Source organism: Amblyomma mixtum, chromosome 8 (genome assembly GCF_055824585.1).
Source record: "Amblyomma mixtum isolate Tamu chromosome 8, ASM5582458v1, whole genome shotgun sequence".
Taxonomy (NCBI): domain Eukaryota; kingdom Metazoa; phylum Arthropoda; class Arachnida; order Ixodida; family Ixodidae; genus Amblyomma; species Amblyomma mixtum.
The window spans coordinates 33531556-33547347 of NC_143019.1; the positions used below are offsets into that span (position 1 = coordinate 33531556).

A 15792-nucleotide genomic window follows, 5' to 3' on the forward strand; every position below is an offset into this window, starting at 1 on the left:
GCGGTCAGTGAAGATGGACCATACTGCAAGATGGGCTAAGAGCTCAACAATTAGAAAAATTATTAAAGTTAACTAGTCAGCTTTTATATTCTTGACTTTAGGGCGTTAGTATATATTGCGAAAGTCAAGGCCGTCAATAAAAATGGTGACCACAGCTTTTAAATTTTCTTAATCGTCAACGTGGTTTGAAATATTGAACATGCAAAATACGCCATTGCAATCTCGGTGAATTGCCTTTTCCGCTTCGCGTATTCATAAACTGGCACCGCTGCGCTTGGTATCGTCGCCGAAATGAAAGCAACATTTTCTACATCATAAAATGCACAAACGTGCACAGCGACGAGCCTAAAGTTGTTTGCTGGGCTACTTTCTTTGCGGCTTTCTAGACTACGTGCAAGTTTCCTAAGCCGTTGTCTTGTCTGAGCTAAGCAAATCTCATACATACGCAGAATATCCCGGTAGTAATGCCACAAAATGACACACAATACATAAGTTTTATTTTCTGTACAAGGATCACAGCTCGCAGAGCGGTCCCCAAGTGTTTCCACACGGGTGGCTCCCGCTCGAGGTCTCAGCCTGTCGACAATAATCGCATCATTACATGCACATACGCACAGCGAGCGCAAAAACGCTTGGAACGTGTAGGACAATACACTCATTGTCTGGAGTACAAAACTTTAGGACGTGGAACAAGGCTATGACGGTTCAACCGCTGTTGGTTGGTTCCGACAGGGACCTAAACGAGCAAAGCAAAGTTTGAGCAAGAATGCAGCGCTGTTTAAGGAGTGTCAACGTCAACATGTAGCAGGTGTTTGAGCATAGTTATCTATTCTTCTTAGTTGTCTTGCTGCAGATTCTAGTTGTCCCACGCGCTCCAAGCGACACGCACTCTGCTCGGCAGTCACACAGCAACGGCCCGAATGTACACGGTGTCCCATCGTGGTTCATCAGCCCAGGGCGGCGGAGACCTTGATGAGGGGCGTGAGGACGGAGCGGATGTTCTTGTCGCCAGGAGCCGAGTCGAAGGGAAGGGTCTTGCACTTGTCGCCGGAGCGGTAGGCACTGCACACTGTGCCCAGAAGCTCGCCGGCGTACTTCTCCAGCAGGCCCTCGGCGAAGTCGTACACCTCAGCACTGCACTGGCCCTCGATAGCCTTGCGCACGCAGGCCTCGAACACGTTGAACTTGCTGTGAGGGGGAAGAAGGAAGTAATGAAGAGAGATGGAAGTAAAAGGAAAGGAAGAAATTAAGAAGGAGAAAAGTGGGAGAGATAGGAAGGAGAGAAACAAAGAATAAAAAGAAGGAAAGGAAAGGAAGATGGAAAAAGGAAAGAATGAAGAAAACAGAGATATATGCGGAAAGAAAGCATAAAATGAAAGGAACAGAGAGGGAAGGAAAGGAAGGATGAAAGGTAAGGTAGAAATACAGGTCAAAAAAAGAACGAAAAAGGCAAAAAATGAAAGAAAAAGAGAAGGAAAGAGGAAAAGGAAGAATGAAATGTAAGAAAGATTGGAGAAGGAACGTCGAAAAATTTGGAAGAAAGAGAGAGGATGGAGGGAGGGAGGGAAGAAAGGAAGAAGGAAGGAAAGAAAGAAAGAAAGAAAGAAAGAAAGGAAGAAAGAAAGGAAGAAAGAAAGAAAGAAAGAAAGAAAGAAAGAAAGAAAGAAAGACGGAAAGAAAGGAAGGAAGGAAGGAAGGAAGGAAGAAAGAAAGAAAGAAAGAAAGAAAGAAAGAAAGAAAGAAAGAAAGAAAGAAAGAAAGAAAGAAAGAAAGAAAGAAAGAAAGAAAGAAAGAAAGAAAGAAAGAAAGAAAGAAAGACGAAGAGAAAGAAAGGAAGAAAGGAAGAGGGAAAGAAAGAAAGAAAGAAAGAAAGAAAGAAAGAAAGAAAGAAAGAAAGAAAGAAAGAAAGAAAGAAAGAAAGAAAGAAAGAAAGAAAGAAAGAAAGAAAGAAAGAAGCCAACAAAAAGCAAGGGCACGCTTAAGCTTAAGGGTATGACGCGATAGCGTTAATGCGTTAATTCCCATATAGTGCCTTTGGTCATTCTCGAATTTAATAGATCCCTGGGAGCGCTCAAGCTGCGAGTGTCTTCGCTTCCTACAACACTGCTCTGCAAGACGGTGCTTCGTTTCTTCTGGTACAGTGCTGTGGTTTCTTTATTGGCTCCCGTCCTGGGAGGGATGTGGCCTGTGTTTATTGGCCACAGCATGAGAGATGGGCTGGACCTGAGCGGTTTAAAGGACGACGTCGAAACAGCAAGGGCACTCTGGACCTTGGCGAAAGGGCTCCTTCAGTCGCTCGCCGCTACTGCCTTTTAACTCCTGTCCCTTTTCTGTTCATTCCAACTTCAGCGCTTTAGTCATTCCTCAGCCCGAAGACTCAGACAGGTTACCAAATGGAGCCCGGTTTAGAGCTAGCCTGAGCGCCACGACAGCACCTACCAGCAGGCTCCGCCGATCCTCTGCTTGTTGGGCAGCCTAGTGGCCACATCCAGGTCAGCGGTGAGGCCACGGAAGCACTTGTGGAAGGAAGCGCCAACCTTGTTCAGACACGGGGCGTTCTTCAGGTAGTCTGTGCAGCAGTGGAGAGGAAACAGTGCGACACCTCGTTAACGATGGCCTGTGCATCATTTGTAACGCGGCGCTTAACTCGGCCAGTTGGTGCAACTGGCCGAAGAGTGATGATTAGCTATTTTGTGATAAGCAATGCATCAACCAGCCCAAGTAAGAGCATATTGCAAGACCATCCTTTAAAATAGCTGCCTGAATGCCTTCTACAGTAGTCTTATTTCTGGACATCTTCGTGTCCCCATCATTAGCGGCACATTGCCGCTCCCTAACTAATCCCATAAAAACATCTTCGAATTGGTTATGGAGAATGAAGTAGCACATTCTCGAATCCGAACCTGGCGGCTCTGCTGTTTTAATTTAAGATGATGTCAAGGAATAAATTATCCATTTAAGTTTTACGTTGTACTCAGCGCTGCGGCCATCGATTAAGTAAGAGTGATGCAACATGAAAACGTCTGCAAATACCGCCCAGGAGTCGGAATACGTGGCACCTAATAAGGCAGCACTGATTCCGACTGTGCGTTGATTTGAGTCGTGAAGTAATATTTAATAACACATTCCGCAGTCATTCTCTCCAAGCGACAGAACTGCACGCGGACAGTCTACCCGCGTCTGCGATTTTGCCCAAGTTTCCTCTTTTATTTATTGGTGCTCCCTAAATCATGGATCCTGTCCCTATTCTCGGTTCCGTCACAACCACATCGTAGAAGCACCCTGTTATGTTTCGCTCACCGTGGTGGTAGGTAGAAGATTCGTCGCAGCGTCCCTCGATCTCGCCCTTGATGTCGTCGAGGAAGATGCTGCCGATGCCTTGGGCAATGCTGTCTGTGCAGCGCTTCGTGTAATCACGGGCGCACTCCTCGGACTTCAGCTGCTTGCTGCGCATTTGAAGAAAACGAATAGGAAGTGAGAAATAGAGATCACTTTATCACAGAACCTGAATTAAAAATATAAAACATCTATGGCATGTCATATGGACGGACGTTCAGTCAAGCTGAGCCGATCCGAGCTGATCCGAGCCGAACCCGAAGAGCCGAAGTTAGCCAGGCACTACAGGACAGGGAGGGGGAATTAGGGAGGAATCGGGAGGACAGTGCCACTGGGCTATGTTGAAGACAACGCTGCAGCTTAAACTACGAGGAGGAACAGGTGGAGTAGCAGGGATCGGAATGGAGTAGACAGAGGGAAAAAAAGTAATGAAGAAGGGCTAGGAAGTAAGAGCCATCAATTAAATTTTTGGGCCCTCTTGTAAACGTGGGGCAGAAGAAGAGTGTAGAACACTGAGATCAAGACAATGGACATTGAGATGGTGCAGTTGACGTACAAGAAGAGCTAAGGCAATCATAAAGTCCCCAGTTCAGACATCTGGAGAGAGGAAAGTTCGCCAGTGCTCGCATAGTCCAACAACGCATGCGTTCACTCTCCATACAGTTCTGTTTCAGTTAAAGTTAAAGTAGAAACGAGACATATGTTGTCAGGCTTTCCAAGGGAGAAGAAGTGCAAAAGAGATTCTCTGTTCTGAAGTGTAAACATACCAAGCAGTTCTAGACTAAAGTAGTTTTGAACGCAATTTTTTCGTATAATGTAAGATTTCACTAAACACTCAATATATCCGCAGATCACTCGACAGCAGTCTTGCATTTTTTTTTCTGTTGACATCTTTGCCGTCGTCAAAAGCGTTCCCGATTGGTTTTCAATAGCAGTCTTAATTGCTCGATGCGATAGATGGAAACTCTTTAAAAGAATGATTTCATATCAGAAGAATGAACCATTACCTTCACTATTTCCGCAACAGTAGATTGCAATTCTCCAATTTTTAAGATTTTTGACCGAGAATATTGGACGTGAGTAACTCGCATTCAAAGCTGAACATGCGCTCGCTGCTTGTGCCACTATTCCTTCCCATGCTACAACTTACAACGACATATTTCCGGCTTTGTATGACTGCTCTTAGGAATGATGCCTGCCATTTTGCCTGTTTAACTTGGCGTTATTTCGTAGTCGCTGTCGAAGTTCTCGAAATGTATGCACAAGATTTCTTATAGCCTAGTAGCGAAGGCTACATCCTTTCAATAAGCCTTTACAGAAAGAACACGTCGAGGGCCCCCGAACCAAGGCTTAAAAAATGGAAGATTGCACAAGATGTTCCGGGGTATTCACCCCTACTGCTGTAGTGATAGCTCAAAACAATGCAATTTAACGCTTCCGAGTCACTGTTGCGGCATCCTTCGTGTATTGAGCCGCTGTGGGGTCTTAATATGTGAAAACAATGGCAAGCGCGAGTAATACTTCGCCGTGATTATGGTATGGGCACCTGCCGCAGATAAAGAATGCCTTCTACTTTGTGTCTTCTCCTTCTGTCGCTTCAGTTTAGCATCCAGCGCCAAGTTCTGCGTGAAGTTTCGGACGTTCAAAAAACACAAGCGCATTCACGCTACAATTATTTTATTCTGGAAGATATGGCGAAAACATATATATCATATATATCGACAATGGTCAATAACTGTAGAGTCATTTAAGTGATCACTTGTGCTCTCACTGGAGCTGTGATTGTGGATGCGATGCCAACAAGATGCAAAAGTGCCCAGGCAGGGTCGGAGAAAAGGCGAGATGGGACTAGTTACTTTGATTAACAAAGGTAGCAAACAAACTTAACCACTTGCAAGAACCTTCCGAGTACACCGTCTCGCCGTGCATTCAGAAACAAGACAGTTTTCTGGAGACCGGTTCCTAGTTGTTAAAATTATTCACACGGCGTAATCATTCATTCAGTCTAATTAACCAACACGAGTCGTATGCCTTGTAGTAAAAACCGCTGGACTTATAACTGAACGAATCGCGCTTTGCAGCAGTTTTGAATGCTCGCACTGCAGTGCATTCAGAACTCCCAAGGCCTATATTTAATGCCCGTAGGCCTGCCTGGTCTGAGAGTGTAATTAAGGAAAACCTTACGCGCTGCAGATTACCATCGCCCTTCAAGACAACCGAGCCACCTCGTTCGGCGATGTTATCTCGAGCAGAGGGAACTAGCACGCCTATGTGATGTAATCACGCTGGCAAGACGAGAAAAGATTCAGTTGGAGGTCAAATTTATGCTACAGGCGAACATACTGAGTTTCTTCGGTGTCACTGTATTTGTAATTTCTTTCTGGTTACTTCCGCACTACATTTACTCCTTTTTCGTGCTGTCCTCTTCAGTCGAGGCCGAAACTCTACTGTGGCTCAGCTACTGCAAAAGTCGTTTGTTTTCTGCTCATGCTATAGATGCATGCCAGAACTGCATTGAATCTATGTTGAAATCTTGCCAGTATAAATAAATGTCCTTGTCGCTGTCCTGTCGACAGTGTTAACGAAGGTATGGTGCCACGGGTTTGATAGGTTGCCATTCATGTATTCAAGGCATAGGCTATGCAAATTCATCATGCAATGAAAGAATAAGTGCATATCTCAATACATCTGTGCACGTATTTTACGTACACCTAATATCAGTATATGTGTGCCTTAAAGGCATTTTGTAATAGACGGTTTGCACCAAAGGAACAGCGGCTGCCAAGCTCATGGACTAGGACACTAGATAAGATCGACAAGCTTATCTAATTCGTTTATCGTTACGTTCTTCGACAGGCATAACAAAAGCTTTACTTGGCCCACTGTCATAGCACCCGTGATGTCAAATGCAAGCTATCTATACTAATACTGAGGTTGGCAAAATAAATCACAGCTCTCAAACTTACGCGCAGAATGGCTCAAGCTCGGTTTGGGTGGTGGGGATATTCTCTGAAGTAGCGAACAGGAAAAGGTCAGCGGCGCAAGCATCCAGCTTCTTGGCGTCGCAGTCAGCCTTGGGGGCGGCACAGGCACAGCCGAAGAGGCCTAGAGGAAGGGAATTTGGGGCATACACTTCAATATGATTCAACACCTTTTGGCTGGGAAAGAGAACCTGCATGAAAGACAATTAGGAAACCAGAGGCCACGAACCGAGCCTTTTACTAAAGTGCCCCTGCTAGGACACTGACGTTAATACGCGGAAATAACAACATTAAAGCGAGGAAGCAAAATTCATTGCGCATTTACAACATAACTCATGGGTTGTCTTGCAACCCAAGAGGCTGTTCTTTAGGCTGTTCCAACATGGTTTAGGCTGCTACTCATGCAACCAAAAAAAATACACTCATGGGTTGTTGCTTATGGGTTCCTCGGAGAATCCATGGGTTATTGTTTTAAGAGCGCCACTGTTCCATGGAGAGAGAACAGATCACCACTTCTGCACATGCTACGAAGCGGAAAGGAGCGGAAAGTTTCGCGAAAAAGAATTACATATTTGTTCTTATTCAACATCCGCTAACTGCAATCCTACTTGATAAGTAATGAGTTCCTGTTTACCATACTTTTACTGTTTTATGGTGTCTGACCTAGGCACGCTGAATCAGAATTCATTCTGCTTTTCATGTTTATTATCACGAGGTAGAGCGAAGCAAGACAGATACTGTTCGCAACTCCAGTAGTCGGCTATAGGCTATTTTCATTGAGGCATCACCTCTTGAAAAAACTAACACGACACAATGCGTGCGAAAGAAGAAGTGAATGTTGCGTAACATGAAGACGCTCTTTTCTTCTACACTTAACAAGGTCCTCATTGTTGTAAAATGTGACCGAAGCTTAAAGCGTGCTCCTTGTTTTTTTATGTTGCAACAGCAGCTATTACACAGGGTTATATCACCTGTTAGTCAAACTCAGCCGTCTTTAAAATTCAGCTGTGCTCAGTGATTTTAGAGCCGGTATCCATTTCTTCAGACCACCGACCTGGTCCTCATATGGTGACAGTGGCAGTTAGCGACCCGTGTGCGGGTTTGTGTCCATGGTGGCAAAGAACTGCTAGGTCGGTGTAGCTATGGCCAGCAGACTATCTCATGGCTGATCCTACCTGGAGCTCACTAAACCTACAACCTGATCTGCACCCACTCTACGAACAGCACCAGATGCTTGCAACCAATGCGCATAGAACAATTTAAATTACAGGCTCTCCGAAATTCCAGACCTCCTCAGTAAAGCTCCGGGCGGGCACATTGAGCCCGAGGATTCTCTAATAAAGTTTAATGAAAACTGCGCAGCATGCAACGAGTAACCCTCAACATAACGATCGTCTTTCAACACGGAACAAGCGTAGATCATTTCGCACACAGCGATCGCTAATTAGAAATCAGGCGAGGAGCCCGTCGTAGTGGATGCAGTAAGTTGTAGTCGAATAACTACCGCGATTTCCTGATAACTAGAGAGGACGTTGGCCACGTGGGGCCGACCCGTAGGGAACATATGTACAGTCTTCCTCAAAAATATACAGCCCAACATATTTGCTTCCAAGCGGTGTAGCTGGGCTCTTAAGCATATCTGACAGTCCTAAGGCTAGAAGGATTGAGGACTTAAGTTCCTCCCACCGTCTTTAGGTTAGGGTCTCTGAGTATGCAAGAGGAACAGCGCTGCAGGGTTCAGAAGCATACCCCTTGGGCTCTATACTTTTGACAAAGACTGTACCAGGGAATGGTCGTAACGGAGAAGATATCATCTCTAACCGCGGGACAAAGATGAGCCTAGCTTTAGCCTTACTTATCGGAAGCTGTCGTGCGATGTATTTGTGTTGGTTTCGTTTTTTCTCCTCATACCAATATTGTTATCACGCTTCAATATTTCTTGCTTTTAATGACTGCAGCCTCTCATGAATACGCTGCCGTGGCCGGAGCCAGAAATGATTCGCGTTGCATGAAATCGCAGCCTGTGATGGCACAAAGCCAAATCTGGCGACTTGTTGACGCTACATCAACATGGAACAACGATTAACTATACCGCTAAGAGAGCATCTATGCAGTAATCATCATCGAATGAGCATTTTCTACCGACCAGCGAATGGTCACGTCAATCTACATACCCACAAAAGACCTGAAAATATTTCGACATATTTCTACGTAAGGAAAGACTTCTAAGATAACTCTCTACTCGCAAAGCGTCACGAGTAGAAGGGAGAGTGTCTGTCTGGTCCGCTGCCAACAACACGTGCTGGATATCCGCTCATAAGACAAGCACAAAACATTGGGAGGCGAGGTTAAAAGATACAAGCAAGGAGAAAAAAGGCGCAGGACCTTTTCAATGACACGTCACGTTGAGTCATCTATGACATCATCTCTTCTTCGCAGAGGCACGGAATAATAAGAGTCCCGCTCTTCCCGACGCATGGCGCCTGTGGCGTGAAAATAATGAGGCGTGTTTGATTCCGTAACCTCGCCGCACTTTATGCGCCTTTCGACGAGAAAAACAAGCGCGGAATCGCGTAAATCTCTGCGGGCGTCCGCACATCGCTCGCACACGTGTAACTCGGAAGGAGGAAAAAAAACAGTGACAGAGGAGGGTGAGAAAGTAGTGGAAAGGGCTGCGAATAAAGCGGGCTCCGTCTTCTTACTTGGTCACAAAAACTTTGCTCCTGCTTACAATGGGGGGGGGGGGGGGGGGGGCTTTTATTTTTTCATCTCATAACTTGTTTACCCCTAACTCTACAGACCCCTCCCCCTACCTCTTTCTTCCCGCCCGCTTCCTCCTTCTAGCGGCAATCAAAATGGCACTTATTCGAATTTGTTAGCACATTTGCCGCCGCGGTGGCTCAGTGGTTATGGTGCTCGGCTGCTGACCCGAAAGACGCGAGTTCGATCCCGGCCGCAGCGGTTGAATTTCTTTGGAGGAGGAATTCTAGAGGGCCCGTGTACTGTGCGATGTCAGTGCACGTTAAAGAACCCCAGGTGGTCGAAATTTCCGGAGCCCTCCACTACGGCGTCTCTGATAGCCTTAGTCGCTTTGGGACGTTAAACCCCATGAGCCAACCAACCACATTTCGCACAGCTACTGATACTTACTACCGGAGTCTTTACTACCGCATTTCGCCTCTTCATGCTGCGCGTCAATACTAAGCTTAAAGTTGTGTGTCAAAAAAAAAAAAAAAACGGGTCAGCTAAAACAATATAAGGTAGTCATCCCTCCACTTACGAAGCTTTTCAGGCGTTTGCTTTGAGTGAAACCGTTAGCGCTTTGTTCTTGGTAAGGGAATCTAAATTATGCACCCGTTTACCAGAATGAAGGCTGTAGAACTTCTTAGTTTGTACGTTTTCGTATGCCAGGTTGTAATAGCGCTCGTGAGCTTTGCGCCACTCTGGTCTTTGAAAAGAATGGTGCATGCGAAGAAGCAAGACCAGCGGTGCTATCATGAATGTTTTCAAAGTTTGCTTTTTATCCTGGGTTGACTGCCCAGGGAGACGGGACTTGAGATTAAGGGGAAGCACAGACTCTCACCCTTTTCGAGACGAGACTCCTTGACGGACGTGACAATGCTGTTTTACGAAAATTTAACTAAAGGGCGAGGCTCACAACCTGCCTGAATACGCTAAAACATTAGCGTAGTGGCTTTGGAGCTAACTTTTACCCAGTCATATTTCAATTAAGATAAAGTATATGCATATATACAGACAGCAGAGTCTAACCTAGGAGCATGCGCGATAAGGATAATAAGGTTTAGCATCTCGTCAAAAGCGAGCATCTTTCTTATGCTGTCTTTCTTTGGGTTTTTTTCGCGCTTAGCTTATCCAGAAAAGGTGGAACCTCTGCTGTCGCGTCACTAACGAGCATGCCTTAAATCAAATTCGCGAATTCTGTGCAAGAGGTAAAAGTCGCTTTGTTTAAGTAGGTTGCAGCTCACGTACCATGCTCTAATGCTCCTATCCAATAATCGTCTGCAGGACAGGTGTCGAGATATGCCCGAGCGGTAGCTCGTTCTACAGTATGAAACCGGGACAAGCGTTTATGCTCGAAGTGTTTACCATGCTATGAAACAAGCAGTGTACTACCCATGATGGAGGGAAATGTGAGTTAACAAGTTTTTTTTGCACTGAATAGAATCATACATGACGTACTCCTTGAGTTACTTTTTTGTTTTTAGACTTTAAACGAATGGATTGATGCTGTGTTTCTATACGATGCTTTGAAATGTGATTTCTTCTATTTGGCTGCAGGCAAGATATAATAAAAGAATTCATATAGTGCCTGCAATAAAACTTCATAGGCGTCTACCAAAGTTAGGCAGCGCGAGATGCGGAAGCGCTGTTGACAGAAAGGTAGTCGGTTGCAAAACACCCTCTCCGTTTGTGGTGAAACATCACACAATGCGTTGTTCACTGTCTTTAGCGAAAAAGTTAGCGACCGTTGTGTTCTGTTTTGCTCGCGATGACTCTTACAGCGTTTATTCATAAAATGGACTAAAAAACAATCCGCACTTATTCGTCTGAAATCATGAAAGCTGAAATTCATCACTGGTGGGTCGTCCTCAAATAAAAACCAGGATCTTACAGTAAGTTATTGATTGTACGGTAGAGGGCAACATAGTCACCTGCAGAGTGCAGAGAGATCACGGCCACATGGTATATGTATATCAGATCCGATGATGTCGATATTCAAAGGTCAGACTTTTCCTCCCGATGGAGGACTCAATAAGACATCGGTTGCTAGCAATGAAACCTTCAGGATATGCGAACACGTAAACCGGTGCGCTCATGATTATGGCATATGCAGAGTATGTCACCTTCTGATGAGTTCTACGTGCGGTAAGCTAACCACACCGAGCTTTCAATGAAATGCCCAAAATACGCACCGAGTAGCACGAGGCAGAAGCCACTCCTAGACATGGTTGTCGAATGCGTCCGCGCTCGGGTCCAAAGACGAAGTGAAAGCCCGTTATGACTTTGGAAGGCTTCGAGATTCCCATCGGCCCCAGTTCTTTTTATAGGCCTCCATTGGCAAAGGGCGAGGGATAACCCTCACGAGAGTTTCCGCCGAGGAGGGAAGGGTCTATGCGGAAGGACTTAGAGGAGGACTTAGAGAGAGGAAGTGTGAGCGAGATGTTCGAAGGTGAAAGCCATTGCCACCGAAACCTGCCCTAGCGTACAGTAAACACCCTTTCCCTAAAGCGTCGCCACTTGACGGAGACTTTTGATATACACGTATCCGTACTGTGCGCAAGGTCTTCTCGGTGCTGCAATCAGGCTGACGCGTACTGAGAAAGCGTGTAAGACTGCAAGGGCAGATGGATTCGTAAGCATCGTTAGTTCTACTCACGTTTCGCTCTCAAACATGGCAGAGAGGAAAATAATGCTTCAGGTTACTTTTCCTGCAAAATTTACCGAACAGAAAACGCAGAGCAAGCACGGACCAAACGCTTCTTCCTGGTTCGTTGTCATTCGAATTCAACGCGGTCATCTCTGCAGCTGCACCCATTTTTGGTGGGAGCAGTGGGCACCAGAAAATCTGTCGATAAGGACTAGGCCTAGCGGTTTTCGTGTTGGGTGGCCATGTCCAACGTCGTGGGATCGAATCCCGTCCTCGCCAGCAGCATTTTGGTGGTGGCAACCTCCAGAGAATTTGTATTCAACCTCGTCACCGGAAACAGGTGTCGGCATGTAATGAACGGTTTGAAAAGTGTTGTGCGTTCTAGGAGGGCTCATAAATGGTTTCAGCTGCATTCGGGCATAGGCCAGGTTTATCGACTGATGAACTTTCACAGTCTTCACGCGCTTCTGTTCTTCAAACTAGGCGGCGCGCATGCTCTCCTCAGCTACGTTCACGGCTTAAGGAGCCTCCTGAATCAGCCGCTTTTTAAAGCGCGACAGTGCATTTCCTTTGTATGCCGCTTTTAGTGTCTAACGAGCCGTCTCGTTAAGCTGCTTCTGATTCTGGTGCTGGCCAGGACGCTCAGCGACCTTCGCTGCTTTCGCTGATAAGCGCGCCACAGCGCTCGCCCGCTCTTTCTGAGCCCTAGCGACACTTTGGCCGCCTTCGCACCTTCGTGCGCGAATACAAAGAGCTGCCGCTGGTGACATAGGCTGCCCTTTGTGTACTTCTTGGTTCAACCAGGTCAGTTACATTGTAGATGCAGCACCCAGGAATCCAGCATTATGAAGCGCGGAACTAAAGTATGAATTGTGACAAATTCGATCATTTACAATGCGCAGCTTGAGTGGCTATTAGCTTGAACACCCTGCGTCAGTGACTACTCCACGTGATTACAAACTGCATGACAACTTTTCTGATTCAACTGCGCAGCCTGTGGAAAGCGTGTATTTTGTACCGTAACGCTGATTTTGTTGTTTCGTCCAGTACAAGCATATGTCAAATGATGCTCTAGCTCAAGGACATTTACGAGGAGACTAACTTTTCATTGGCATGATTTTCATTGTTGACATTCTGTCTCTCCTTGCTGCTCCTTTAGTCGTATAAGCTGTGTATAGTTACGCTTTCTACTAGCTAAGGCAGCGCTTCCAGTCGCTGACTGCTTTGTAAACTATCTCTGTGTATAGCTCATTTCGGCGCATAAACGCATGTAATAAATACCAAGCGTGAAAAGCACAAAAGGTGAAGCTGCTTTGTTGACGCCTGCGCTGGTTCTAGCCCCACTCCGGGCTATAAGCATGTTTAACTTTTTCGGCTGCTTTCTATTCAAATTAAAATGATCTGAATGTTTTGGACAAGTTCGGCGCCATGTTCTTCAGTTTCTTCTTCAGGTTAGGCGACATGTTTGCCTGAGTTTGAGAACAGCGGAACGTAAAGCATTTCATGCTTATAACACCTGCAAGCTGCACGATGTAGATGCACGCGCGCTTGAGAGCTCCAGTGGTTTAAATTAGTCAAGAGCTTTCCACTTTTCGGTATGTACTCATAGCTCATGTGTCCCTTCGCCACGTCGCATACCTCACACACCACTACTAACAAGCTCATGTGAATAACGAGCTCCTTTTCGTCAATAAACGCCCTAGATATTCAAATCAGGTGCACAGCTGAGCAGTTATTCAAGAGAATCGCTGTAATACAGGGTCTGTTCTGAAAGTAGTAGGACTGGATTTTTCCTGGGCGAACGGGCGGACGAGAGGTGGGCTGCGCGTGCAGGATCGTTGAAGGGGGATATTGGGAATGCTGGGGAAAATCGGCAGTCGGCTCTTGGCCGTTGAAGAGAGGAGGTCGCTTGTACTGTTAACCACTGTCGAAACGTCTCGTCACGCAGAATCGTCGAGCGTTTACTGGATCAGCGATACGCGATCAAATTTTGAGTAAATCTTCGTAAAACGGGCAAAGAGACTCACAACATGATTAAGGAGGCCTACGGTGACGCTTCCATGGGTAGATCAGGTGTTTTTTGAGTGGCACAAGCTTTTCCGAGAAGGTAAGGAAAGAGTGGAGGAAGACGACTGCTCCAGACGCCCTTCGACCAGCAAGACCAACGAAAATGTGTAGCGAGTGAAACATTTACTTAACAGTGATCGTAGAATAAGTATCAGAATGATTGCTGATGACTTGAGCATTCGTCAAACCCAAATTTTTGAGATCGTGACAGAAAACTTATCCATGAGGAAAGCGTGCGCGAATTGGTGCCGGGAGTGTTGTCAGAGGAGGAAAAGGCCAACCGGTAGGATCTTCTTCAACATGTGAATGAGGACCCCGATTTTTTGCCCAGCACAAGGCGGCAACGCTGCCTCAGCCCCCCTACAGCCTCGACTTGGCCCCGCCAGACTTTCTTCTATTCCCGAGAATAAAATCGACGCTCGAGGGGAAACGTCACGGATCGGTAGAGGTGGTTCAACAGGCCGTGACGAGGGAGCTGAACAGCATTCCGGTCCAGGCGTTCCTGGAGGCGTACGAAAACTGTAAAACTCATTGGCAGCAGCGTGTAGGTGCGGAAGGGGTCTACCTTGAAAAAATTGTAATCGTTTGTACTATTCTCTTGAGTAAATTTTGTTTAAAAAGTGAGTCCTACTACTTTCAGAACAGACCATGTATATTAGTGTCGTTTCCTAACTTATATAAAACAGCTCTTGCTTCGATGTACCTTGCGTTGAAGTTGCCATTCTTGTCGGTCAGTTGTTCCTCCTTGCAATCATGCCTTCCCACATGGCCTTCGTGTAATAATCCTCTCGGACAATAAAAAAAGATAACATTGAGAGGAAGCCAGGTTGTACACAATCTTTCTTATTGCAGTGGCCATACGTGACTACTGCTTTGTATCACTTTAGTAGAGAACCAAGCAAGGAATTATAATTTTTATCCACTTCGTGATGAGCCACCGCACGCTTGATGTACCTCCACGGTCATTACCATTGTCAGGTTCTTGCATAATTTGTGGAATCGAATGTCTGCCTAAAGGATGGTGATCTCTGAGAGCGTGGGTATAACTAGTGGGTTTTTACTTCATATATTTGATTTGCACGCAATGAAAATTTCTTCAATTAGCAATGCAGAGTACCTAATGTTGGAGTTACGGATTTCAGCCGCATTGTTTCGTTTTTACAGTTCACTGCATCTGTTTCTTTTGGAACCGTATGGTAAGCAGTAATTAAACTAACAAATTCTACCGTGTCGCGATCACCGGCAGCCCTGAACACTCCCGGACGCGATTAAATATTTGCGGGAGAAGATATCACACATATCCTCAACGGCTCCAGGTATACTTGATGGCTTCAGTGAGAAGAAAACTCTACTAATAACAACGACGCGCAGACGAAGGAATCGAAACAGGTTTTGCGTATAATGCCGCGACGGTTTTCAGCAGTCCTAAAAATTTTATGTGAATGCCACAGCCCGCACGAGGGCGGGCTACCGTGGTTTTGACCTATCAGAGTGTCCCATTTCAGTTCAAAGTTCAAGACCAGTTCAAAACCAGTTCAAAACCACAAACACAAACATATTTCAGTTCAAAATCACAAACACAGACAGGGCGCCGGGTGCAGTAGCGCACTAATGAAGTTAAGCATGAACTAACTCGGGCCATTTACAGCTTTACTTTGAGCTAACCTTAAAATAAGTTTTTCCTCCTTTTTTATATTTCTTATATTTTATATTTTTTATACTTTAATACTATTTTATATTTCTTTCCTAAAATTTTGTCTCCAGAAGAGGTGGGTTGCGGGGAAGGTATGTACAAAAAAATAAATGCGAGACCGAACCCGCTTTAACATTGGGTTACATTCTCACGACTGAAGGCGCACGCAGCGAACACATCTTTTTAGAGCGCCACCCGTTCAGTGTTCAGAAAAATAGACTAAAACAAAGCTTTCCGGTCAATTCATGAGCACTCTAGCACTCGTTAACATTCTGCGAGTAAAGTCCCCATTTTCTGTTTATAGTGACTCCTGTTTCGTTTCAATA

The 15792-nt window shown here is 45.6% G+C and overlaps 1 protein-coding gene across 1 annotated transcript; it reads right to left on the reverse strand.

Moving 5' to 3' along the window:
* Positions 1-475: 475 nt before the first annotated feature.
* Positions 476-11335, reverse strand: LOC149331965 (uncharacterized). The gene is made up of 5 exons (XM_089555620.1): positions 11252-11335; positions 6303-6441; positions 3301-3446; positions 2440-2569; positions 476-1188 (listed from the first exon to the last, which is right to left on the reverse strand). The coding sequence occupies exons 1-5, from the start codon at positions 11283-11285 to the stop codon at positions 948-950; spliced, it is 690 nt and encodes a 229-aa protein (XP_089411746.1). The 5' UTR covers positions 11286-11335; the 3' UTR covers positions 476-947.
* Between the last annotated feature and the right edge of the window lie 4457 nt (positions 11336-15792).